Below are 27,708 nucleotides of genomic sequence, written 5' to 3'. Positions count from 1 at the left end.
GTAGTGTTAGAGATTTCTGCAGTTCATCATCTTGGGAATACATACAACTAAAGGTACGCACAAAAAAACTTCTTAAAAGTTACTCGAATTCTTTTTTACTGAATAAACTATTATTTTAATTCACAGATTTCTGTTTACTATTTACAAGCTTATCCCTCAAATTGTAATAGAACCTACAAACTTAAAGAACTCAACATTAGAGAAAATTATTGCATCAAAATGATTCATGACAAATATTCAAATAATTCTAGAAAGGTTTATAATAATTATTAAACAGGAATCTCTGCCCTTCCCTTCTGACTACTGCATCGCTAACCCCTCCCCATTTTAAAATGACTTGCTCACACTATAACCTCTCAATTCCATCTATTTTAGATACATTGTCATTTCTTCTTTCATTATGGGGATTTAGCTCTTTTACGCTATACCTCTTCCTTCTCCCGTCTTCCTTATAGTTAGATCTTAACAACTAATTAACAGCTAATGTCTACATTACCTTGGCTACCTACAAAATCAGTAATGTGTTATGTTTCCTCATTTGTGTTACTTTTCGTTTTCCTGGAGGTAATAATTGCCTTTCTTTTTTCATTGTTTAGATTTCCTCCTACTAAATCTCATTCTCTCCAGCAGCCTCTCAGTGCAGTTTTTTCTGCAGGAAAACATATCATTCTATTTTCTCCCTTAACTTCCAGCTCTATTCGGGAATGGTGGTTCTCTCAATCGGTTGCAGAATTGATATCCTGGGTCTTCCCACTGCTATCATCCAGGGAATTCTCTTTACTTCTCTCCCTCATTTCTGGCATCACAGATCTCTTTTCTAGAGTTGCTTTCTCATTTAGGGAAAGTACATCTGCTAGGAGCTTCCTGCAATACTCCACTACCCTCCACTACTTGAATGGGTCTTTTTTCATCTATTAAGCTGGGTACATAATGAACTCTTTCAATATGGTCACTTTTGTCCCTCAGTTCTAGAGAAATTTCTTCCATTGTTTCCTGTGAAAATTTCCTTGGTCCTGTTTTTCTCACCGTGACATTCCTGTTATTTGGATCTTGAACCAATTCTCTAATTTTTATATCCTCCCTTGTCTTTTGGTTCTAATTTCTGGAAGATTTCTTCAACTTTACCTTCCAAACTTTAAAACTGCAGGGGTGCCCAGTGGTCCTTTCTATTTGTCACTTTTTTCACAGGTGACTTCTCATAGTTCTTTCTTTCACAAACAGATAGGAGATAATTGAAGGCCGGAAGTCAATCTAATTATCAAATACTAAGTCCAACTGTTGCACATTTGTTCATATCTGTAATTATCTACGGCGAAGGTGGTAAGTCCATTGGCCAGTCAGTGGAAACAGCATCATTTCTTCCAGTGGTTCAAGGTGACAACAGCCCTGTTTCTTCTGTTAGTGACAAACTACATGTTTTGGGTTTTCTAAAGCTCATATTGCCTGGGATAAACAGCTCTAACCAAACAGTCCTTTAGAGTACGTACAAACCTTTCCCAGTTCAACAAGTTCATGAGGAACCTAATAATTCTGAAAGAAACAGCAAAGGCTGGGGTAACATCTCAGATGATTTCCAGTGAAATATATACAGAACATCTCAATGGTCCCCCTGTGAAGAGCTGTGTACCAGGTACTACCTGCTATGTCCTAGCTCCACACCTGCCCTTCTCTGCTCTGGCATCCTGGGGCTTGGAGTCTGCAAACTACTTTTCCCAGGCTCCCTCACCAGCTAGCTCCCTGTTACCGTCTGCCAGGAGAAGGTCCTGGTAGGAGTCCAGAAGGCCAGATGAAGGATGAAGCTGTTCTTCCTCCTCTCTTTCCCCCTCTGCTTCTAGCAGGGTCTCTGCAAGTGTCCACATTCCCTCAGTGATCCCGGCTGCAGCCACGACTGCCTCTCTTTGGCCGTCCCACAACCAGCAAGGCAGGCCTCCTCTGGTCTGGGGGCACCTCCATGTGGTTGAAACACCAGCCCAGGGGGCCCCTCCGAGGAAGCTCCAGCACTGGCTGAGTGGCGGTCCCAGAAGCGCAGCAGTGACTATGCTCCAGGGGGCTCTGGAACACACTTCTTTCCCTCAGGTCTACGGGTGGGAGCTGCTTCACACAGCTACTCGTGTCTGGATTACTCTGCCCTCCTCTTTTTATTCTCTCGATTGTTCCAACAGTATTGTAACAAGTTGGTTGTTCTCCTTTTCCCACTCCCTTTACATATAAAATTATATCATAATCATAGTCTTCACTTTGTAAAATGCTTAGAAATAATTTACTACTGATAGGCTAAAGAGGCTTTAGTTCTGAAAAATGGGCCCAAGGTACAGCATTTTACACCACTGGCACATTCTGACTACTAAACTGATTGCAGCCATCACATGCCACCAAAAATATCAATGCAAGACACGGCTTAAGAAGTACTTAAGAAGCAGTCCCGGATCACATTTTTTTTTTTTTTGCGGTACGCGGGCCTCTCACTGTTGTGGCCTCTCCCGTTGTGGAGCACAGGCTCCGGACGCGCAGGCTCAGCAGCCATGGCTCACGGGCCTAGCCGCTCTGCAGCATGTGGGATCTTCCCAGACCGGGGCACGAACCCATGTCCCCTGCATCGGCAGGCAGATTCTCAACCACTGCGCCACCAGGGAAGCCCCCGGATCACATTTTTTAAAAAAGAAAGAAAAGCAGAGTTGAAAAACAGGGAAAAGAGATGTCAGTGTGGATTGCAAAGGGAAGAACCATTTTTTGGAAAGACTGGGAGCTTAGCCTTTCTTTCTAAGGAACAGAAAGTATAAAACAAGTCCAGTGTCACAGGAAGATGTGCCTGCTGTCTACCTAAAATGAAAAGCACACCCCCTAGAGGGACTATTAGAGGCTTCATTCTCTCTCCAATTCGCGCTGTCTCGGCGCACGTACGTGTCACCAGCTATCTATCTATCTATCTATTTATTTATTTATGGCTGTGTTGGGTCTTCGTTTCTGTGCGAGGGCTTTCTCTAGTTGTGGCAAGTGGGGGCCACTCCTCATCGCGGTGCGCGGGCCTCTCACTATTGCGGCCTCTCTTGTTGCGGAGCACAGGCTCCAGACACGCAGGCTCAGTAACTGTGGCTCACGGGGCCAGCTGCTCCATGGCATGTGGGATCTTCCCAGACCAGGGCTCGAACCTGTGTGTCCTGCATTGGCAGGCGGACTCTCAACCACTGCGCCACCAGGCAAGTCCCGAGGCTTCATTATCTCTAAACAAAATGGAAATAGGACTAGTGAAATGGATTAAAATGGACCTGATTCATCATGGGTATAAATATGCTAAAAAGAGTAGATGTTACTGAAGTTATACAAAAAGTATAGTGTCAGAAAGCTGATAACAGGAATAGAGAAGTCTCTGCAAATCAAATATTCCAAGCATGAAACTCTCCTTCCAGGTTTCAAAAATAAACTGCCAATATTTTGGATGTAGGAATATATCACTGATCAGTTAACTGTGCTTTACGAGTATTACTACGAATGGCAAGAATAAGATATAGCAACCATGATGCTTAATTCACTTATATTTATTTTTGAGATGCCCTCTAGTTTTTGAAGCTATCTTTGTTCCTCTTTCTATTTTGCTTGGGCAAATCTATATAGATATAATTAAGAATCTGTTACCACATCACACAAAAAATGGTTGTACGGAACAATACTGCCCATTATTTTACAAAGATGCCAAGGAATTTTATTCTAACTTTGCCATAATTTACTGGGAAGGGGTACACCAAGTATTCACTCATCTTTTAAATAGAAAAAAATTTTGCTGTGGTAAATACATATAAAATTTACCACCTTAATTTTAAGTGTACAGTTCAGTGGCATTAAATGTTAATTCACATTATTGTGCTGCTACCACCACTGTATTCATTCATTTTTAAAAGTGACCCTTTTCGGGCTTCCCTGGTGGCGCAGTGGTTGAGAGTCTGCCTGCCGATGCAGGGGACACGGGTTCGTGCCCTGGTCCGGGAAGATCCACATGCCGTGGAGCAGCTGGGCCCGTGAGTCATGGCCGCTGAGCCTGCGCGTCCGGAGCCTGTGCTCCGCAACGGGAGAGGCCACAGCAGTGAGAGGCCCGCGTACTGCAAAAAAAAAAAAAAAAAAAAAAAAGTGACCCTTTTCGTACTTCCCTGGTGGTTCAGTGGTTAAGACTCTGCGCTTCCACTGAAGGGGTATGGGTTCCATCCCTGGTTGAGGAAGTTCCACATGCCACGTGTTATGTGGCCAAAAAAAAAGAAAAAAGTGACCCTTTTCAATTTTATTTCCATTTCTCTGTGGATTTACAGGTAAGAAGTTATACCAGCCAAATGCCAAAACAATGACAAAGAATCTTAATTCCATATTTGCAAAAAAAATTTTTTTAAATAAGACTTTTCAGAAATCCAAGTCATTTTGAAAGGAACGATCGCTTGGAGGGCCAAAAGAGAAAGAAGGGCTCTATCACCATAAATCAGCTGGTGGAAGAATGGCGGGGGGGGAGGCGGGGGGAGCCGTTCAGCAGACACGTGCCCTCCCGAAGCCACCGAAGTGCGTCCTGCTGGCTGCAGTCGGCTCGGAGCAGCACAACGGGAGATGCAGGAGAGCCTTCGGTACTGGGCATGCGCAGAGGTCCGTGTCACGGACCACTGATGCCCAAGTCCAATACAGAGATCATTTTGCTGCTAATCCGGAGAAACTGATCTCAGTGTTCACACTCTTGGACAGAGAAAACCCAACAGTGATTTCAGATGAGCCCCAAATCAATTTTTCTCAGGAATTTAATGCTGGTTCGATGACTCAAACGTGTCATGACTGCTTGGCTCTGAGACAGATAGAAAAGGTGAGCCGAAAAATAAAAACCATGTGGCTGATGAGGTTCTCTTGGAGCCAATGAATGGATCCCTAGGGCTGATAAAAACTTTCATGAATGCAACGAGGTCCAGAGTCAACTTCTTTAAAAAATGTCAGGGCTCTGGGCTGGAAGCACTGCCTGCGATTGAGCAGCTTTTCACACTGGTGCCACTGTGAAGTGTGCTGTAAGGTGAGAAGTACAGGCAGGGACTTATCCGTAGACAGATCGGCAGATGGGGCTGACAGAGATGCTTTGCACACTGAGAAATGGCTGCAGCCAAGTATTAATTATTATGATTTCCCAAGGTATGACAACTCCTTTAATTTTGCTTGTTTCTATTCAACTTTATTTACCAGTGGTTATTGTTTCTCAGAAGCGTGCACACGGGCATCACAGCTGATGTTGAAGTAAAACGATCTCATCCTCCGAGCACACACCAGTAACTGGCCTGGGCTAGGGCGCCTCTTCAACAGAGTAGCAAGCACTAGAAGCTCAGAAAGGCCAGCTGATATCTGAATTTCCATTTTGATAATACAGAGAGAAAATAATCCACTCGCGAACCATTGTGACTTTAAATAACCCTAAAACCAGCTACGTGTCCATTTACTCCATTTTATAGTTACAATTTTTGATGGGCGAGAGGCATGAAAATCTGTACCCAAAAATTAAATTGTAGGGATGTTTTCCAAAAAATACAGCTCACTTAAAAAAAAATTAACTAATTAACTAAAAATAGCCCTAGAGCTATAACACCAACTTGAGAGAAAAGTGCGAGGCATCTCTACCAACTACTTATGAACAAAGAACCCAGGAGTTACGCTCAATAACCGCATTTCTTTATTTTCCTAAAGAAACACATATTAAAACCCAACAAACATTCTCTATATCTTCCATTAAAAATTTTCTCTATCTTCCTTGTTTCTATTCTAACACATGTCTGCTAAAATTTTTTTCAATCAAACAGGAATACATAACATTGAAGGTCAAGGTCCCTGTTCAGGTAGGATTTAACTCTGCAAGCATCTAACCTGGTGCCAACCACACTGTATGAAATGAGATCAACAAAGTTCTGGCCTAGACCCCTGACTCATATTTGGGGTGTGTGTGTGTGCGTGCGTGTGCAGGGTAGAAGGAAGTGTCTAATTCTCTTCAAAGGGGTATGAAAAGAGGATAAGAGAGTTGGATGGAACCTCAAAGACCATCTAGTCTAAGCCATTAACTTTTTCCCCCCTGCCTTTCCATATGACCTCATGAAGATGTGGATGAATTTATTAGCTAAAAGGAAAATGCCCAACTTCTTTTGAGGATGTCCAATTATAATTGGATCACAGTCCAATTATAAACCCTTGTAATGTTGACCATAAACTAATTGGACTCCAATGAGTTTATGGTCAACATTACCAAGCCACTGATTTCACATGTAAAAAAGATATCAAGCAACTTCCCAATTTGGGTAATTTCGGTCACAACTAGAATCCAATTCTTCATTTCATTTCAATTTACAAATACAATCAAATCAATGTATGAGTGAGAAGCACCGGAGTATAATGGTGAACTCCTGAAAAATCAGGCTGGGGTGGCAAAATACCTTGAGTACGCATTGGGGTTCTCGCTTGCTTAAGCAGTAGACACACAACAGAGGTGAAGCATACTTTGAGTAAGCAAAACATGCTCTGTCCCAAGCCCACTGACGGGCCTTCTAAACCTAGCCGACACTTGCTGGTCCCACACAGCTGGTTGAAAGCAGATGAATTCAGTGGCGAACCAATATTACCAGAAAACACGCAGGAACACGTACGGGGGAGTGGTATCGGCCAAGCCTGCTCAGCGTAATTATTACTCCGTAACAACAGAAGCTGCTCTTGGAAATCACACCTTATCTTTCCAAACCACACCGAGCAAAAACAATAATCAAAAAATGATTCTACTTTGTGATCATTTCTGACCCCTTGATTATAGCAAAAGTCACTGTCTCGTAACGGATTAGAAAAAGTGTGGTGGCCTCAGAGGCGGTCATGGTGACAGTCCTGGGGCTGTCAGCCCTTATCAATCACTTTCCATTAAATAAAGCTTTTCCAATTTGGTGCTTCTCTCAAAGGCTTCATTTTGCCTGGATTAAGCCGAAGCATCAACATTTGAACGCCCGGCTCCTATTCTCACTCCCCAGATAAATGCTGTTAGCAGAAAGCCAGGCTTTTCCACGGTAGGAACTCAACACCAAAGCAGACGACAGTGATGTGGTCACATATAAAAGACATCTGACCACAAACATGTCACACCTGCATTATACAAATACCACGAGCACCCACAGGGTCCAGGAGGGGGGTATTCAGAAGTGCCAAGAGAAGGGCAGGTCGGCGAGTTGTACATTTCAGCTCCTAAAATGAATATCGAGCAATTCCAATATATTCATCGGAGCGCCCCAGTACTTGCTTGGATTTTAGAAGCAGGTCCTCTAAGAATTTTATGCTCTATGGTTTCACGACCTGGTATCTATTATCTCTGTAATGGAGAAAAGTCATTTCTCTAAAATCTATAGCAGATATGTCTTGGGAGGGAAACAGTTTTAAATCAACTGAAAAGAGCATGTTTACAAAATAAGGGAGCCCTAAAGAGAGGGACTCATCTTATTTGTCTTGGTAATACCGGTAGCCAGATAGACGTTAGCTGCATTCAGACACCAAATTGACAAGATGGGAGCAACGGCTTATATAAATATGATCAACGTTACAATCACGCACATTTTTCTGCACCCAATAAGCAGACTTCTTCATTATTATTTTTAATGGCTACATAAGCGTGACAAGAGCCTGAGACAGAGTGGTGAGAACACAAAGTGATGAACGGGGAAGAGAGAGATTTACTGCAGAGTTATTCTCAAACAGGCCTAGGGACTGACCAGAGAGAGGTGAAAGAGAGGCCCCAAAGTGTAGGACATCACCACACGTTTTATTTGGCCCACATGGAATTTTTAACAAGGTTTATTTATTGTCAACACTGAAATATTGGGAGATTTCACTTAAAAGATCCAGATTTCAGGCTTCCCATAAAAAAATAAACACAGAGATGATCTGGCGTTGCATTCCCACTCGGCAAAGCTCTGCTGTTTCCTCTCTTGTTTGCCACTGGAGAGAACCACAGGGGCCCGCTTCATTCATGAAGGTTTCCTGTCTGGCTTCCGAAAGTGTCTGAGGGGATGAAGGAAGTTTTTAGCCTGAAGAAATGGGAAGCAATGGGAAGAGGGAGCTTATGTGGGGCCAAAGATAAGGAGCCTATGAAGAGAACTCACAAATTGAGAGCATGTTGGGGGCAGTCAAGAGAAACTGAGTGGTAGTGGAAGAAGACACAGACCTTGCGATTCAGGTGAAGTTGGGGTCTGAGATGCAGAGCTGTGAGGTGCCCACGAAACCATCCAAGAGTCGACAGAGTAGGTCAAGGAAGAACTACCCCGCCCCCCCCCCAAAAAAGAGCAAAGGACTGAGCCCTGAGTATGTCTTCCATAGAAGATGGAAAAGAAAAAAAGAAAGACAAAGGGGGACGGGATTAGCCCCTTGGCTCTCCATGAGCTGGTCCCATCCTGCCTGAATAGCTGCTCTAGGGAATATCACAATAAAGTGAGTCACGCAAATTTGTGGTTTCCCAGCACATATGAGTTATGTTTACCCTATACTGTAATCTATTAAGTGTGCAATAGCATTATGTCTACAAAAACAATGTACATAACTTAATTTAAAAAACACTCTATTTAAAAACAATGCTAACCATCATCTGACAACGCAGGGTTGCCATGAGCCTTCACTTTGTAAAAAAACAAACAAACCAAAAGAACACCCACATCATCTGTGACGTACAATAAGAGAAAAGCGCAATGAAATGATGTACGCCTGTACACTGAAAAAAGCTTAACGCTGCTCCCACCTTGGGTCTAAATGAGTCTACTTGAGAAATACATCTGTAATAGATAATGTGCTTTGTTTTGTTTTTTCCCTGGATGTCCAGCTCCAACCCCCATTTCCATTCTGAGGGAATGCCCATCATGTGAAGTCTAACACAGCCAGATTCTTCCTCTGCCCAGCCTTGGCAGCCAGGCCTGGCCAGCTCGGCACTCGTCCACTGACCCAGAGAGGGAGAGACGGTCAGAGGCAGCGGCGTCACTCGGCAGCTCTGGCGGTGGCATCCCGAGCTCGCTCTCCCTGCCCAGGGACGGCAGCTCTGCCCCCGGCCCTCCAGCTCCCTGTCACTGCTCTGGGCCTCAAACAATCTTCCACTCAGGAGCCCACTGATATACGAAGGAGACCGTTGATATAAGACGGCCAGAGCTGGTCTCTGATTCTGACCCTGGAAGCATCCTAACCAATACCCAAAAGTCCTAAATATAGAAAAAAGCTTTATGCATCTAATACGGCATTACTTTTACAGCAAATTGTGGAAGTCATCTAAAAGCCCCCAAATAAGAGTATTTAAGTAAATGATGGTACATCTATCTGATGGGATGGTACTAACGGTATTAAAAGAAAAATAGGTTTATAATAAGACATTAGCTATAATTGAAAAGAGTCTGAAAAAGAATATATATGCATATGTGTATATATCTATATATGAATCACTTTGCTGTACACCTGAAACATTGTAAATCAACTGTTCTTCAACTTAAAAAGTTTAAAAAATACATAATAAAACATTAAAAAGAATGGTTAAAAATACAGGATTATCATAATCTCGTCAAAATACTATGTATAGAAAAAATGACTAGAAGTACCAAAATATTAAGGGACTTCCCTGGTGGCGCAGTGGTTAAGAATCCGCCTGCCAATGCAGGGGACACAGATTCGAGTCCTGGTCTGGGAAGATCTCACATGCTGCAGAGCAACTAAGCCTGTGCACCACAGCTACTGAAGCCCGCATGCCTAGAACCCATGCTCTGCAACAAGAGAAGGCCCCACTCGCTGCAACTAGAGAAAGCCCATGCGCAGCAATGAAGACCCAATGCAGCCAAAAATAAATTTTTTAAAAAAGTTTATTTAAAAAGTACCAAAATATTAATAGTAAAAGTATATTTTCCTTAAAATTTTAATTAATTCTCAAATTACAAAGTAATACAGGCTTATCATAAAAACTTCTAGGGCTTCCCTGGTGGCGCAGTGGTTGACAGTCCACCTGCCGATGCAGGGGACACGGGTTCGTGCCCCGGTCTGGGAAGATCCCACATGCCGTGGAGCGGCTGGGCCCGTGAAGCCATGGCCGCTGAGCCTGCGCGTCTGGAACCTGTGCTCCGCAACGGGAGAGACCACAACAGTGAGAGGCCCGCGTGCCGCAAAAAAACAAAAACAAAAAAAACCAAAAAACAAAAACAAAAAAAACTTCTGAAGCTTTGTAAAGAAAACATCAACAAGCTCGCATCATCCAGCTCCAAGCCTGGCCCCCGTACACATCTCTGAAGTAACTGATGTCACCTGCACCTCCACACCTGTTGTCACGCTCTAATCAACACGTCTACACAGCACCTATGTGGATCCTTCTGTCTTTCCCTGTTTCCCTCTCTCCATCCCTTTCTCCTTTAAATGGCATCACAGTGTACACACCCTGCTTATTTTGGTTTGTCACTTGACTGGACCCAGAAGAAGCTTCTCCTACTCATCCTTCAGACGTCTGCTCCTGTGTTCTGTCCTCCTGGAAACCTCTGGGCCCCTAGGCTGATTGAGAGCCTTTTCTGCCTGCGCTACTGCAGTCATTAGTGATTTACAGTGTGTCTCCCCCCCTACACTCCAAGTTCCCCGAGGGCAGGAACTGTGTGCCCCAGGTACCTTTCAGCTCCAGTACTGAGCCCAGTGCCTGGCACACAGAGTAAATGTGCGTGATTGTACTGTTGATCATATTTATATAAGCCCTTGCTCCCATCGTGTGAATTTGGTGTCTGAATGCAGCTAACATCTACCTGGCTACCAGTATTACCAAGATAAATAAGATGAGTCCCTCTCTTTAGGGCTCCCTTATTTTGTAAACATGCTCTTTTCAGTTGATTTAAAACTGTTTCCCTCCCAAGACATATCTGCTATAATTTTAGAGAAATGACTTTTCTCCGTTACAGAGATAATAGATACCAGGTAGTGAAACCATAGAGCATAAAATTATTGGGAGACCTGCTTCTAAAATCCAAGCCCAGTAATTGTGTTGGCATGGAGGGAGAAAAGAGTGAATGAATGAATGGGAAAGGCAGCAGTGAGGTTAAGGATCAGAGGGCTCTGGAGGCAGATACACATTAGTGAAGGACTGGGCGTTTCTCCAGAGACCGAATGAAAGGTGACACGGGGGTACAGAGTCAGGCACACACGTATGTAAAGAATAAGGGAGCGGGCTTCCCTGGTGGCGCAGTGGTTGGGAGTCCGCCTGCCGATGCAGGGGACATGGGTTCGTGCCCCGGTCTGGGAAGATCCCACATGCCGCGGAGCGGCTGGGCCCGTGAGCCATGGCCGCTGAGCCTGCGCATCCGGAGCCTGTGCTCCGCAACGGGAGAGGCCACAACAGTGAGAGGCCCGCATACCGCAAAAAAACAAACAAACAAAAAAAACTAGCTTATCTCAACGAAGAAGGGTAAGAAGGAAGGAAACAATAGCTAAGAATATTCTTGATAAACAGTAAGATAAATAAAAGAACTCGCAGAGTTATTCTCTTGCTCCAGATTAATTGTTTGTGTTTGTGGTAAGGTTTTGAAAACAATTCCTTGAGAGATTAAGTTGTCTCTAAGGTCAGTTAAATAAGCTAGACAACTTGGAATTCAGTTTCTTACCTATTTTGTATTCAGTTCAAAACAGCTAACATAAGAAAAAGTGAGTTTTGTGCAATACAAAAGGAAGGCAGCCTCACCACCATCCCGCATATGCACTAGAGGTGGCTTTGACTAACTTCATGACTGGTAATGGCTTCAGCCACAAGATTATAAATTTCGGTTTATTTGGGAAAAAAAAATCGACTCCATTTCTGATTAAATGAGAATGCAAACCTCCTAGCTCCGTAATATTCCTGCATAACTTACTCAAACCATCACTATTCTCCTTAAAGACCTTTCTAAGCTGGCTTCAAAGAGAGGTAAGAGCCTCTGAGTCTTACTTATTAAGGTGGCTCTCGACGACCAATTTAAAGCCACATTTTAACGTCGGCTGGCATTTACCGAGGACTCACTAGCACAGTCACGATACCACCCAGACTGTTCTCATGCAGTCTGCAGAATAGCCATGGTACCCTCATTTTGAGCCATAGAGAGGGCAGGCGGCTCTCCAAGTCACCCAGGTTGTAAGTGGCTGAGCCCAGATTGTGACCCCCCTTTGCCTGGCTCCACGCCCATGCGGTACTGTCCTTTCTCAACCACTGAACTCTTCCACCTCCTTAAGACGACCCCATTCCAAGGAGTGGAAGGCAAATCCAATGGTTCCAGATAGAGATCGTGTCAATGCAATGTCAGTTGGGCTGATTTCTAACAACATCAATGAGACGCTGCTAAAATCACAGTAACTGTGCTTGGACAACATTATGTAATAGTCAATATACTGAGAAGCAGCACTGTCCCTCAACCCGAGTCATTCAGAACCCTTAGTCTGGCCTTTCACAATCGGCTGCGTCCCTCAGACTCAGACGAGGCTCTATTTTGAATTCTAATGAGGACGAGGCACAATGAATATTTAAACTGCAATTACAAAGATCCTGCTTTTATGTGGATGTCCTTAACACAAATAACAGATCTGAAAGTACATATAGGTGCCAATGGAAAATATCAGTCTAGTTCGTGTTTAAAAGCTGGAGAGAGACAATACTGTTTTCTACTTGATGCTATTATTGGGGTGGGTGCAGGAGAAGAAAAGGGAGGAAAAAAACCACCCAAAGATCCCAGTAAAAAAAATTTTAAAGCCCAGGCTTCCGAGTGAAAGGTTCACAAAGAGGTGCTTGAATCCTTTGTTAACAACTGAACAAACAAATTCATCATCGGGCCGTTCTGTGTGGCCCCCTTGCAATTGGGTCTGTCCTTTTAACGAGAAATTTCCTCACTGGGAAAGCATCTATGACTGATATATCAGATGCGCGAGGACGATATGGTGGCGGAAGGAAAACAAAAGACCATTTCACAGTTCACAGCCTATTTTTGCACTCCCTTAAGTAAAATGATGATGTGCTGCTGCTATTCTCAGCTCACTCACGTTCTCTTAGTTAAACAGTCATGGAGTTAACAGTAACTGAGTTACCCTGAGTGAGTTGCTTAATTCCCACCCCCCAAATAGTTAAAACATACCCTGGCTTGCAGTATCATGTACTATGTGTATGTGTTTACATATCAGTGATCAACCTGGCCTTGTACTAGGGAAGAGCAAGTGATTAACTCTTTGCTATGTCATGAGGCTCTTGGACCAAGCCTTTGCCCCCGGGCCGTAATTTAACTTCCATGGCGTTTGGACATCCTTTCGTAAATGTTAGCATTTATGGAAAGGGAATACGGTTTATTTTTTTCTTATATGTCCTCTGGTTGAGTTTCTCTCCTGCTGGCCCAAATATGTCCACTGAGACTTGAGTTTCAGTTACCTTTTATTTCTAGAAATTCTGTTTGATCCCGTTTCAAATTTTCTATGTTGTTCTTTATAGTTCCTATTCTCTGAAGATACTTCCAAACTTGTCATGTCCTTCTTTAAATATAATCATAATTGACTTTATAATCTACATCTGATAATTCTAACACTGCAAGTCTATGCAGATTGGTTTCTGTGGTCTGTTGCTGATCCTTGCTCATGTTGTGTGGTTTCCCAATATGCTACATTATCTTTGAGTGTGTGCTGGTCATTGCCTTGAAATTTTTATTTTTGGTTGATTCCTAGAGACCAAGGATAAACATGCTCTCCTCCACAGAGGTATTTCATTATTTCTGCCAGGCACCTTGAGCTACAACAGGTACATACAGCTACCCAGAATACAAAATGCACAGGAGAGCCTTTCTGTGACCACAACTTGTCAGGAACGATAGTTTTTCCTTTCTTTTTCTTCTTCTCATCTGTTCAGTGCCAAGGCTGCCTTCTCCACAATCCCCAAGGACAATTTATTTCTGGTTCACTTTTATCCCAAGGGTATAGCTCTTTGGGGCCCCACTTTAATGGGAAAAGGGTCTCCTATTACACTTCCCAACTAGGGTGGGCCCAGGACCTTACCTTCCAACTCCGCTTGCCTACCCCTCTCAGGCTGCGGAAGCCCCTGACTCCTGCCTGCAAGTGGGCTTTATTAGATTAAAAAAAAGAAACTACTAGAAATTACCTAAGAGTTTAAAGGCTGAAAGCAAAACAAAAGGTCAGGTCAGTATTGTAGTTACCCCACGAAATTTAAAACTGAATTACAATTTGATTCAGCAATTCCTTTTCTGGGTATGTACACAAAAAAGCAGGGACTGGAACTGATATTGTACACCCATGTTCACAGCAGCATTATTCACAATAGCCAAAAGGTGGAAACAACCCAAGAATCCACTGACAGATAAATGGATAAACAAAATGTGGCATAAACAGAACAGTGGAATATTATTCAGCCTAAAAAAGGAAGGAAATTCCTGACATGTGGTACAACAAAGAGGAATATTGAAGACATTACACTAAGTGAAATAAGCCAGATACAAAAGGACAAATACTGTATGGTTCCACTTATATGAGGTACCTAGAGTAGTCATATTTGTAGAGACAGGAAGCAGAGTGGTGGCTGACAGGGGCTGCTGGGCGAGGAATGGGGAGTTAGTGTTTAATGGATGCAGACTTGCAGTTTGGGAAGATGAAAAAGTTCTGGAGATACATGGATGGTGGTGGTAAATGCACAACAATGTAAATGTATTTAACACCACTGAACTGCATGCTTAAAAAGAGTTACAATGGTAAAGTTTATGTTAGGTATACTTTACCAAAATAAAAACTTTTTTTTTTTTTTTTAAAGGTCAGGCTAATGTTGCTAAGGGCTGCTAGACCTAATCAGTAAATTGCACAATATACCCTGTGTTCCAAGGCTTAATACTGATCAGGGGAAGACTTAGAAGTTAATTGCTGGGGGTCATGAATACAAGTCTAACCTCCCTAGACCTTTGGAGCCACATGCTGAACCTCCATCAATATGCAAAACTAGCAGTGTTTGTCGACAAACATGTACATAATTGCAAAGTTCCCTTGAACAAATACAAATGCAAAACATTTTTCTGTAAAGTTATCAGGCACCACAAATGATATAAGGATAGTTATGTGGTGTTGCTATACTATCGACAGAACTGCTAAATAAATATTAGGGGAAAAATTGAAGGGATGAGAGAAAGAATTCTCTCTAAAGTATTTCCACTGAAAAAAATTGGAGAAATTTCTTCTTTCAGCATCTGTTGTACTGTTGTACCTCCCCCTTCTGAATTGCTACATATAATTCTAATACAGATAATATATATACTTATAAGTAAATATAAAGGGGGCATGAGATCAATTCACACTTAACACATTTTAAGATACCAATACATGTTTAAAAAACATGCATTTTAGTAATTCTGGGCATCTCTAAATTTCTCCTGTTTTCAAAAAAAAATTAAACAGCTCAGCTCAGAAGATTTTATGGACATTTATGGCTATAAGGAGCAACACCAAGTAAAACTACAAAATAAAAAATTGGCAACAATAGAAGCAATATTCTCCATTATGACGTCATAAATGGCATGTGGTGAGGGCCTCTATGTTGCAAATACAAAATCTTACTTGCTTAGTGCATGATTGCTTACTGCATGAAAAAGACCTCAGGAGGGCTTCCCTGGTGGCGCAGTGGTTGGGAGTCCGCCTGCCGATGCAGGGGACACGGGTTCATGCCCCGGTCCGGGAAGATCCCACATGCCGCAGAGAGGCTGGGCCCGTGAGCCATGGCCGCTGGGACTGCGCGTCCGGAGCCTGTGCTCCGCAATGGGAGAGGCCACAACAGTGAGAGGCCCGCGTACAGCAAAAAAAAAAAAAAAAAAAAAAAAAAAGACCTCAGGAAAGTTGTCTCTTAACTGGAAGATTCTTCCTACTTTCAACATATAAAGATAATGGCTAATACTTGCTCACTGCTTATTATGTGCCAACAACTATTGTAAGTGCTGTATATCCCTATCTATCTACTCACCTACCTACCTCTATATCATCTATATCTTTACCTACATTAACTCATTTATTCCTTGCAACAACCCTCTAAGGTATGTACCATTATTATTCCCATTTCAGAGATGGCAAAATCGAGGCAAAGGGGAGTGGGTTTTCCCAAGGTCACACAGCCAGTGAATGGTAGAGCTGGGATTTGAGCCCAGGCTCTGGGGCCCATGCTCTTCACTATCATGCTTTAGCACCTCTCTGCATAAAATATGGAAATTCAGGGACGCTGGCGAGTGTTGGACACTTTACATATTTTATACAATTTATTTTGATAACCAGGTCATCTTTTTTTTTTTTTTTTTCAGCCAAGGAAACTAAAGTTCAGAAAGATTAAGTTTATATAAGAATCGAAGATAATAACAGATGGAGGTGGGAGTGAACCCATCTATCTCTGTCGCCAAAGTTTCAGGATCTGGTGCAAAGAACATCCCTATGGCTAGAAGTTAGGAGAAGTCTGGTAAAGCACAATCAAGGAGGCTTTACTTTGCGCAGGAAGTAGAAAGAAGCGCATGCCTACAGGCGCAGAAGCACAGAGTGGCTTGGTATCTGGTGGATGAGAACTGCCAGGTTACGGGGAGCAGACAGGTGATAAAAGGGCAGCAGGTGGGCACCTCCAAGTTCCACTTCCTCTGAGATTCCAGAGTCCATTTTGCCCAGTCCTCCATCACCCTGTTGTTCTAGATTTCTGTTTAACCACACACACAGGCAAGGAAGGTAACACTTCTCAAGCTGTGCATCCCAGATGACCCTCGCACAGAGATCCTTGTTCTAAAACTGGATAGATGGGAGGGGTCCAGTGTATTTTTCGTATTGAAAGTCAGGCAAAGCCTGTGCTCAGATCATTAGCTTTTTTTAGTGCTACTGCACTTCTATTTATAACAAAGTTATTAGCCTTATAAACTTGGTGCATCTTTGTGAGATGAAGCATCAAATAACAATGACTGTGATTACTGCTAGTGTCGCCACCATTCACTGTCACTTACCTGTGGGCAAGGCACTGTGCACAAGCAATAGATCATTGAAACCCCACAAACACGTGCATCAGAACTTCTGCCGAAGAGCAAGGACCCACATCGGGATTGCCTGGTGCGCTTGTTAAATGATGAACACTCTTGAACCCCAACCTAGCCCTACTGAATCAGAATCTTGACGGGAGGGCCAGGGAATCAGCACTTTAAGAGTCATTCCCAGTGATTCTTATTTTGGCCTGTGTTTCCTCATTTTACGTATAAGGTATTAAGAAATGATAACTTCACTAAATAACAGGATATAAACTCATTTGAACCGTAGAATCTGTGCTCTTAACTGCTCTATGGCTCAAGCTTCAACAATGAAGCGACTAAAACAGGCACAAAACAAGCAAGATCGCCTTTAAAACCCATGAGATCTGCCACCACCAGTCTGCATGATGTCATAGAAGTTCCCAAACTATTATTCTCGGTAAGCATACAGGAAGGTTTCTTACTTTAAATTAAAAAAAAGTTAACGATGCATTATACTTCCCCTGCCCTCATAACAATTCATTTCATTTTAACAAGATTTAGGGATCTTCTAGCAATTTCAATGCTTCATCACTTGAAACTGCCTGTACTAGAAGAGCAACCAAATCCCTGCGGTAAAATTAGACCAACATGGGAAGCTTATCCGCAAATGATTAGAGGCAGCGCTGTAACTACAGCAATCTCTTACCACAAGACGTGGACTTCCTGTCCACCAGATTCACACGCCTGGTTTCGGTGCGAAGTTTCTCATCGGTATTCTCCACCAGGTTGGCAAGGTCATCAATTATCTCTATAAAGGAAAACAAAGATGCATGGTTAATACTCCAAAAATACCTTGGCTCACATCAGAGTCTCATAGCTGTGGTGGTCCTTCCTAGTAATAATTCTCTCAACTGCAGTGAGTGAGAAGGTTTTAAAGAACTCATGTATATTCTCTGAAAACTGCAATTCTGATTCATTAAAGGTGGGGGGTGGGGTCGGGAGGGAAAGAGTAGTAAAGAAAAAAACGAGTTCAACACAATTCCAGGAGACGGAGGAGAAATGTCAAAAGTTCAGGGGAAAGAAAGCATGACCCAACAAATTTATGCCCAGCCAAGTTGTCACTGGAGTATAAAGACGACAGACAGACGGTATAGAGGACTTCAGGGACCACTGGGATCCTTCTTAAGAAAACTACTTGATGATGACATCTAGCCAACCAAGAGGTGAATAAAAATACAGAACTCTGGGCTGGAGAAGCCAGAGGCCATGACATAAGAGATGATGGTGAGAACTGAAACCTTTTACATACTGAGCTGAGAACAAATAAATATATAGATTAGGTTACAGAAAAGTAGACAAACATAATAAACAGTGACAATGGAATTATAAGTGAAAATCAGGAAGCACTTGGGGGGCGGTGGCAAGAAAGGTAACCAGCAGCTAAGATGTTAATTTCTTCATCACTCACAGCAGAGTCATATCAAGCTGTTGGAAAGTAAAACATATAGAGATTTACAGCTTTGTAAAAATCACCAAAGCTTCAATGTTTTATGTTATTATTTTGTTAACCTTAAATGGATCTTTTAGCAATTACTACTTCTTGGAGAGAACTCTTCATGTGAAGTTTATCTTTTTTTTTTTTTTTTTTTTGCGGTACGCGGGCCTCTCACTGCTGTGGCCTCTCCCGTTGAGGAGCACAGGCTCCGGACGCGCAGGCTCAGCGGCCATGGCTCACGGGCCCAGCCGTTCCGCAGCATGTGGGATCCTCCCGGACCGGGGCACAAACCCGTGTCCCCTGCATCGGCAGGCGGACTCTCAACCACTGCGCCACCAGGGAAGCCCCTGAAGTTTATCTTTTAATAGTGAAATAAAGCACTTAATATTAAAATAGCATATATAATATGACCTTACTTATGTAAAATTATTTCTATCCCTCCTTTTATACATACGAACCTGTAAAGATATATCCAATGTTAACCTAATGTTAATAATGACTATTTCTAGGTGGTGTGATCCTGGGTGATCTTCCTTGTATTATCTGTTTTATCTGAATTTCTTATAATGAACTCTATATACTATTTTTTTTTAATTTTGGTTCTTTTTCCTCCCTCCTTCCCTCTCTCCCTTTTTAGTGATTGCTTTAGAGATATGTTGTCCAATACGTTACCATTTTTCTTAAAGAATGAAATAAAACCCACAAGGAAGTCAAAGAAAGCTTTCAGAAAGTTGTTTGAGCTCAGTTTTCATGGCCATGTATGTGGGTGAAGAAGAATAGTGCGACTCATGCAAAAAGAGTAGCAGATGAAAGGCACAGAAGAGTTGGGAGGTCTTTCTTCCAGCTCCTACAGCACTTCCTACAATCTTTTTACTTAGAGACCCTTTTTTTTTTGTACTGAATTATCTGTTTGCATGTCTTTCTTTTACAGAAAGAGTATGACAGACACTAACTTTTATTCATCTCTGTATCTCCCATCCCTAGGAGAGTGCTTAATATACAACAAGATAAATACTACAAGATAAAGGCCGTGAATGGAGTGTAAAAGATAAAAGCATTGAATAATTTCAAAGCATTGAATAATTTGCTGCTTCTTAGAAAAGTGGATCTAAGCCAAATTTGCCCAATATTATCTGTACAACACCTGCCTAGAAAATATTTCACTATTATTTAACGATCCATTCATAACTATTTCCTTGTATTCAATGACATACTCTCCCAGTTTCCCTTTCACTTATCTGTAAGCTCTGTCTAGTCTCCTCTTCCTCTTAAATGTTGGTGATCCCCAGAATTCTGTATATTTCTACTCTATTTCAGTTTTAAATCTAAAATTTAAATTTTAGTATTTAAATTCAATAATTTAATTTTAAATATTTTTAATATTTAAAATATTAAAATTTTAATTTAAATATTTTTAAATTAAAAAATTTTTTTCTGCTCTACATAGCGCTCCAAAGATCCTTGACTCATATAGCCAACTGCTTACTACTTAACTCTACCTTGAAATTCCTACAAATATCTGACTCTCAAGGTCTCTAAAACTAAACTCTTCATCTTCCCTCAAACTGGACTCCCCTATCTTCGCTGCCTCAGTTAATGGCACCACCATTCATTTCTGCTTGCCCAAGATGGAAATCTTTTTTTTTTTTTTCCTGCTGTATTGGGTCTTCACTGCTATGCACGGGCTTTCTCTAGTTGCAGCAAGCAGGGGATACTCTTTGTTGCAGTGCATGGGCTTCTCATTGTGGTGGCTTCTCTTGTTGCAGACCACAGGCTCTAGGTTCATGGGTCTCAGTAGTTGCACACGGACCCAGTAGTTGTGGTGCACAGGCTTAGTTGCTCTGCAGCATGTGGGATCTTCCTGGATGCATTGGCATTGGGCCCGTGAGCCATGGTCACTGAGCCTGCACGTCTGGAGCCTGTGCTCCACAACGGGAGAGGGCAAAACAGTGAGAGGCCCGCGTACCGCAAAAAAAAAAAAAAAAAAAAACCTGTACAAAAATATACCCAACAGCGATACTCACGAGAACCCAAAACTAGGAACCACCTAATATCCATCAATAGGGGAATGGATAAGCAAACTGTGGTAACTGTACTGTTCAGTAATAAAAAACAAAGAGCTTCTTATAACTGTAACAACTGTTACTTTGTTGGCTAAATAATAAAAAAAAATAAATCTCAAAAGCATTTTGTTGGCGAAAATTAGAAAGTAATATATACTTAATAATTCCATTATAAAGTATGAGGACAAACCTAATCTACTAGATAGAAATCAAAAAGCAGTTGCCTCTGGGGTGGGGATGGAGGGGACTGACTGGAAAGGGAGAAGAGGGAATTTTCTGGGATGATGGAAATGTTCTAAATATTCTCACAAACGTATGCAGTTGTCAAAATGCATGGAACTGAACACTAAGGTCTGTACACTTTGTTGTATGTAAATTATACCTCAATTAAAAATGTAAAGCAGAAACAACAAGGACCTGTTGTATGGCACAGGGAACTATATTGAATACCTTGTAATAACCTACAATGGAAAAGAATCTGAAAAAAATATATATATGTATATAAAAAACTGAATCACTTTGCTATACACTTGAAACTAACACAACATTGTAAATCAACTATACTTCAATAAAAAGTTGTTTGAAGAAAAATACATATGTATATAAATTAGAAAAAAAAATTGAAGTTTACAATATCATGATACTTCTAGGATTTTCCAGAAAGGAAGAAAAAAGGGAGGGAGGAAGGAAGGCAGGCAGGCAGGGAGACCTGTTGGAAAGACAAAGCAAATGACTTAAAATAACAAAATTTTCCAGCTGCAAGAAGTCAGGGGATCATCTTGTACCTCCTCCCCCTTAACAACCCCCCACCCAACCCCGTGCCAGTAACAGGGAAGCTCGTGAGAAAATCAATTCCACGGCTGAGCTGGAGGGGGACTGTAATTATAAGTTTCTATATTTCGAGCTGAAAATCTGCCTGCTTTTAACTTTCACCTTCTATTTCTAGAACAACACAATTCCAGTGTTCTTCCTTCCAGAAGACAATTCTCCTCGTATAACTCCTTAGTCTTGTCTTCTCAGCTACAGACACTTAGCTCTGAACATTAACAGATTGTCAGAGGAAGCAATTTCTAGATCTTGTGACATCTTGATGCACTGGACACTGTATTCATCCTAAAATGTGACGCGAGGACTTGGATCCATCGTTTCAGGTTCTGTCCAGTCAGCACAGAACACACTGAGTTTCGACAGAGTAGCATATATAAAAGTCAGTATTTTTAAGTTCCATTCCTCATGTCCTATCAGGATATTCCATAGTAACAGCTATGCTTCCTAGAGTTGCTTGGTCCATTGTTCTCATGCAAATGATTACAGTTGAGATTGCATGATATGTTTTAATGTCACAACATGTAACAAAATTTAGACTTAATAAGCTTCTAGCACTATAAGAAAGTCAAGTGCAAAATATTCCTTGTCAGATACTAAATACAATATGTCAGCTGTTATATGTTAACTGGGTTTCTGGATAGAGTTCTCATTAAATTTGTAAATATTCATAACAGAGGTAAATACAAAATTGGTAGAAGATTAGCTAAGCAAAAATCAGCAGTCAACACTGAAGGGGTTAATGTTTTAATCTCAGACCAAACACAGAGTTTTTCATCTTGGTTGGTAAACCTCATCTGATTACTAGTTTGTTTGCTTTAAAAACAAACAAACAAAAATCCCTCTATTTTTAAGTGATAAAAATCATTTAATAGCAGTTTATAAATGAGAGGGGGAAAAGTATAAGATTATCCACACACCCCAGTAATCACTCCTATGGATTCCCTTCTAAGATTTGACATAAACATATGCATTTTTATATAATTGCAATATATAAGCCTTTTGCCCCTGTTAACATATCATTTGTGTGCTTTCATCTTGTTACACAGTCTTCAGTTATAATTTCTAACGGTTACAAAATATTCATGCCATTGAATAAACATTCATTAAAAATAGCCCATTATGGTATATGTAGAATTCTTCTATATTTCCATATAATGAGTCAATGAATTCTTTCCTCCGTTATCATCTTCCTTCTTTTCTATTGTTTTCTTAATTAAGCATGATTTTGACTGCCACATGGACTTTGAAACACACTGCCAAGTCAGTTTTTAAAAGGTTTGCACTGCCACTACTGTTGGTTGGTTTGATCAAATTCACTCATCAATATGACCTCAGAAGGCGATTTCCCAGAGCAGGGAGCCTGGGGGAATTCCCACCTTGCAGCCTAGTAGCTTCTAAGGGGGGAATTCCCCCAACCACAGTCAGTTATGAGCACATTAAACACAGGTTTCAGAATACAGGTTAAGAAATAACCAGCTGGCTCTTTCAGATCCCTCAAAGTACAGCCTCCAAAGAGCAACTGGTATTTTACTTCCTGGTAAGTATTTGCACTTGGTTTCGAGAAGGAACTTATGTTTCTATCACATGTTAATTCGAGATACCAAGTGCCATTCCAACACAGAAAGAAAAAAAATGGACAATAGAAAGTATTTTCTCATCAAAAAGCGGTGAGAAATATTATACAGTGCCAACATAGCTGGCTCCAAATATATTTAGTTTTCTTCTAGGCTCAGTTACAGTCTCAGTAAAAATCTATATAAGGGCAGAGAGTGTGCTGCATATTTTCAGATAAATTTGGTGCCTTTTGCACTCATAATGGATGCTGGCACTTGCAAAGTCATTATGTTGTTATGCCTTTCACTTAATTGCTAATGACATTTGAAGACAAGCATTAAAAAAACCAAACGGTGAATAAAGACCTTTTCTTGAGGGCATTAGTTTAACTCCCTTTATTCCCTACAATGGAAACTAAACATGGGGTGGGTGATAACCTCTAATAATACACTTTCTGTACACTAGGAAACCAGGAACAGAAGGATAGACCAATCTGTGACTCAGCAAAGGAAAAGTAACACGTTGGCCAAGGCACCCTATGGCAGGGCACCCAAGCAGAGCCTCTGGGAGCACTCAAGCTTCAGAGGCCTAGGAGAAAGCCCCTTGGCCATACCTGCTCCCATTTTAAGCAGGAACAGGTGGGCCAGGCTGGGCAGAAAGCACAGGCTCCTTTCCTTCTTCCTCCCCACCATCAACCCCACGGCCTTTCAGTCTTCCTTCATCCAGGCTGAAACGTGTGTAACAGAGGCCTATGCTGAGTTAGAACCCTTCCCAACTTCTAACAACAGACAGACACTGACATGTGTGTGTGAAGATGAGCAAAGAGCCAAAAGGTGTAAATAAAGAAGGAGCATCTGCTCCCCCCTCCCTCACCCCTTTTGCCCTAGAAAACACAATTCCTTCCAGAAAAGGACAAAACTTGAGAAACTGGTTTCTGTCTTTAAAACAAGATTCAAGAGGACACTAAATCAATACAACAGAACAGAGAGCCACAATGAGGGACCGACCTAAGTTACTAGAAACAGTGCTCCAGGTAGAAACACACCTGTCAAATTAAAAACCGCAGTGAAGGCAGTTAAACAGATTGTAATCTAAATAAAAGATTTAGTTAGAAAACAAACTGGAATAATCTCCCAGAAGTCACAGAAAGAGGTTACAGAGGACAAAATATGGAAGGAAAAAAATAAGAGACAGGGATAAACATCCGGGAAAACAGAAGGAGAAACAGCGGTCAAGTAAATAACAAATTTTCCTCTTAAACCAGAACCCGAGTCTCATAATATAATAATCAAGATCAAATCCAAAATTACTCAGGATATGAAGTACCAGAAAACCTTAAGATGCATCAGAAAAGACAATCAGCAGATGCCAATGCTGAAATGACACAGCTGTTGGAATTATCTGACAAAGACTTTAAAGCAGCTATAATATAAATGCCCCAACAAGTAAAAGTGAACACTCTTGAAACAAAAGTTTCAGAAAAAATTTTTTAAAAAAAGCAGAAAATATAGAGAAGAACCAAATGTGAATTGCAAAACTGAAAACTACAAGAATCAAAATTAGAAAAACTCACTGGATGGGCTCAATAGCAGAATGGAGATGACAGAGGAAAGAGGCAGCGAACTGGAAGACAGGTCAACAGAAACGATCAAATCTGAACAATGAGGAGAAAAGGCAGGGGGATGACCATAGCCTAAGGGACCTATGGGACAATGGCCAAAGGTCAAACATTCATGTCATCAGAGTCCCAGAAGGAGAGGAAAAGAGTGTGGGGCACAAAAATATTTGAAGAAATATGGCTGAAGTTCTTAAGTTTGACAAAAAACATAAACTTATACATTCAAGAAGCTCAGAAAACCCCCCAAAAGATAAACACAGAGAAATCCATGTCTGGACACATCAAACCCAAACCATTGAACACTAAAAACAAAGGAAAAAATCTTGAAAACCACCCCCCAAAATGACATATTACTTCTAGGAAAACAAAGATTTGAAAGACTGTGGATTTCTCACCAGAAATCATGGAGGCCAGAGGAATGTATAAGAACATTTAAAAAATGCTGAAAGGAAACTGTCAACACAGAAGTTTATATCCAGCAAAAATATCCTTTGGGAATCAAGGTGAAAGAAAGGTATTCTCAGATGAAGTGCTAAGAGAATTTACAGACACCTCACAAAAAAACTGCTGAAGGCAATTTTTCAGACAGAAAGGAAATCACACCAGCAGAAAATCTGGTACATCAGAAATGAAGAGCAACAGAATGATAAACATTTGGGTAAATATAATAGATCCTTCTCCAATTAAGTTCTTTAATTATTTGACAGTTGAAAGCAAAACTTACAACATCTGGTTTTCAATGAACATGAGTATCATACACCATACTGATGGGAGGGAAGGGTAAACGGACCTTTATGGTGGTATGGTTACTATACCCCCACTAGACATGATAAAATACTGATTCTAAGCAGACTGTACAATGTTAAGTATATATATTGTCATCCCTAGTAACCACAAATACAATCTGTACAAAGATATTTAGCAAAAAGCTCAATAGAAAAATTAAAATGGAATACTACAGAAGTTCATATGTGTGATTCCATTTATATGATAGTCTCCAAAAGACAAAACTATACTGATGGAGAACAAGCCAGTTGGTGATCACCAAGGGTTAGGGATGGGGGAGGGAACAATGGCAAAGGAACAGCACAAGGGGTGATGGAACTGTTCTGTGTCCTGTCTGTGGTAGTGGTTACACAAACCTATACATGTGTTAAAATTCACAGCACTACACAAACACACACACAGTCGATTTTTCTGTATGTTAATTTAAAAATTCAAATTAAAAAAGATATAATGAACAAAGAGAGGTATGGGTAAAGGAAGAACATCAGAGAATGCTAGTGTTTAAAGAACAAGAGGAACAAAAACTAGAAACAAAGGAGGAGGCTAAAAAAGCAGAAGAGAATGCTGTCCTAGAGGGCAGCGCTGCAGAAAAGAGGGTGGCATATACCATGTCTATGGACTGGTAATTGGGCCATTGTCGTGGACTGTGCTGAGAGCTGCTTTGGGTGGGGGAAGAAGGGGGCAATTTGCCTGAGTTGCAGGACTGAATGCAGCTGAAGTGTGGGGAAAGGAAGATGGTAAGAGGACCCTAGTGTGTTACTGAAAACTCTTATAATGTAAAACCAAAACACTAACTACTAATATTTACTGAAAACTTGCCAGGTGCTAAATCACTGTTTTTATTTTATTTTTTATTTTTTTACTATTTTTTTATTTTTTTATTATTTTTTTTGCGGTACATGGGCCTCTCACTGTTGTGGCCTCTCCCTTTGTGGAGCACAGGCTCCGGACGTGCAGGCTCAGCGGCCATGGCTCACGGGCCCAGCTGCTCCGCGGCACGTGGGATCTTCCCGGACCGGGGCACAAACCCGTGTCCCCTGCATCGGCAGGCGGATTCTCAACCACTGCGCCACCAGGGAAGCCCCTAAATCACTGTTTTTAAATCTTGAGTTGTATCTAGTTCATTATAAAGTGAAAAACAATTCTTCTATACCCCACAGTATTAATATGTTATTCTATTTAAATTATTTAATTAAATATAAACATCAATGGTAGTATATATTATTTATGTTTATATCTCTTTATTCCATAGTTCTAAAAATATTCATATTAAAAATAAAAACTAAAATTCTGTTTAATAACAATAATTTCATGTTGACAGAGACAGCCTGTTTTCTGAGTAGTAAATTGCTGCTTGAAACATGAATATGATACAGACTAAAGTATGGGTCCTTTGGGGTTGTCCTGCTAGTCTTTATTCCAATTGTGGAGACATCTTTCAGACATTGCACAGTGACAGCCTTTGGCCTTCTCTTGCAAGCAAATATATCATTACATATTAAGTATACCTTCTTCTCTCATCAGCCAAGGATTACTAAGACAATTACAAATACAAATGTGGGCTAGAATTGCATGGCAAGACACAATACAGTGGTCATCCCGACAATATTTAAAAATCAAAAGGATTTTCTGGATTATCAATAGTAGAGAGAGAAAAAAATTTTTAAGTCATTAAAAAAATAAAGTCCCACAGAGCTCAGAGAAGGCACCATTGGTCCTAATTTGAATATAGAATGCTAAAAGCATAACATTTCTTACCTTAAGTTACTCATTAAACAGCTCTACAATAGGCATAAAAATATTGACCTCACCAGTTTTCCTAGCCCTTCAAGAAAAACATCTACTTAAAAAAAAAAGTTAAGGAGGAGACCTTCAAGATGGCAGAGGAGTAAGACGTAGAGATTACCTTCCTCCCCACAAGTACATCAGAAATACATCTACATGTGGAACAACTCCTATAGAACACCCACTGAACAGTGGCAGAAGACCTCAGACTTCCCAAAAGGCAAGAAACTCCCCATGTACCTGGGTAGGGGAAAAGAAAAAAGTATCAAGTATCTTTTCTGACCACAATGCTGTGAGACTAGATATCAATTACAGGAAAAAAGTCTGTAAAAAAATACAAACACATGGAAGCTAAACAATACACTACTAAAAAACCAAGATATAACTGAAGAAATCAAAGAGGAAATCAAAAAATACCTAGAAACAAATGACAATGAAAACATGACAACCCAAAACCTATGGGATGCAGCAAAAGCAGTTCTAAGAGGCAATTTTATAGCAATACAATCCTACCTCAAGAAACAAGAAACATCTCAAACAACCTAACCTTACACCTAAAGCAATTAGAGAAAGAACAAAAAA

The 27,708-nt window shown here is 41.1% G+C and overlaps 1 protein-coding gene across 3 annotated transcripts in view; it reads right to left on the bottom strand.

Annotated features, from left to right (window-relative positions):
• STX8 (syntaxin 8) overlaps nucleotides 1-27,708 on the bottom strand; it is a 248,746-nt gene that overhangs the window by 80,188 nt on the left and 140,850 nt on the right. For 2 of the 3 annotated variants that reach the window (XM_079726072.1, XM_079726071.1), the window contains one exon: nucleotides 17,704-17,805. In XM_079726072.1, coding sequence (XP_079582198.1) covers nucleotides 17,704-17,805 — 102 coding nt within the window. Of the gene's footprint in view, nucleotides 1-7,857; nucleotides 8,032-17,703; nucleotides 17,806-27,708 lie in introns of those variants that run through there. The other variant, XM_079726069.1, reaches the window with a different exon arrangement.

Source organism: Hyperoodon ampullatus, assembly GCF_949752795.1.
Source record: "Hyperoodon ampullatus genome assembly, chromosome: 19".
Lineage (NCBI taxonomy): Eukaryota > Metazoa > Chordata > Mammalia > Artiodactyla > Ziphiidae > Hyperoodon > Hyperoodon ampullatus.
Note: the sequence above shows the minus strand (reverse complement) of the source record. Positions and strands in the feature narration are given on the sequence as shown.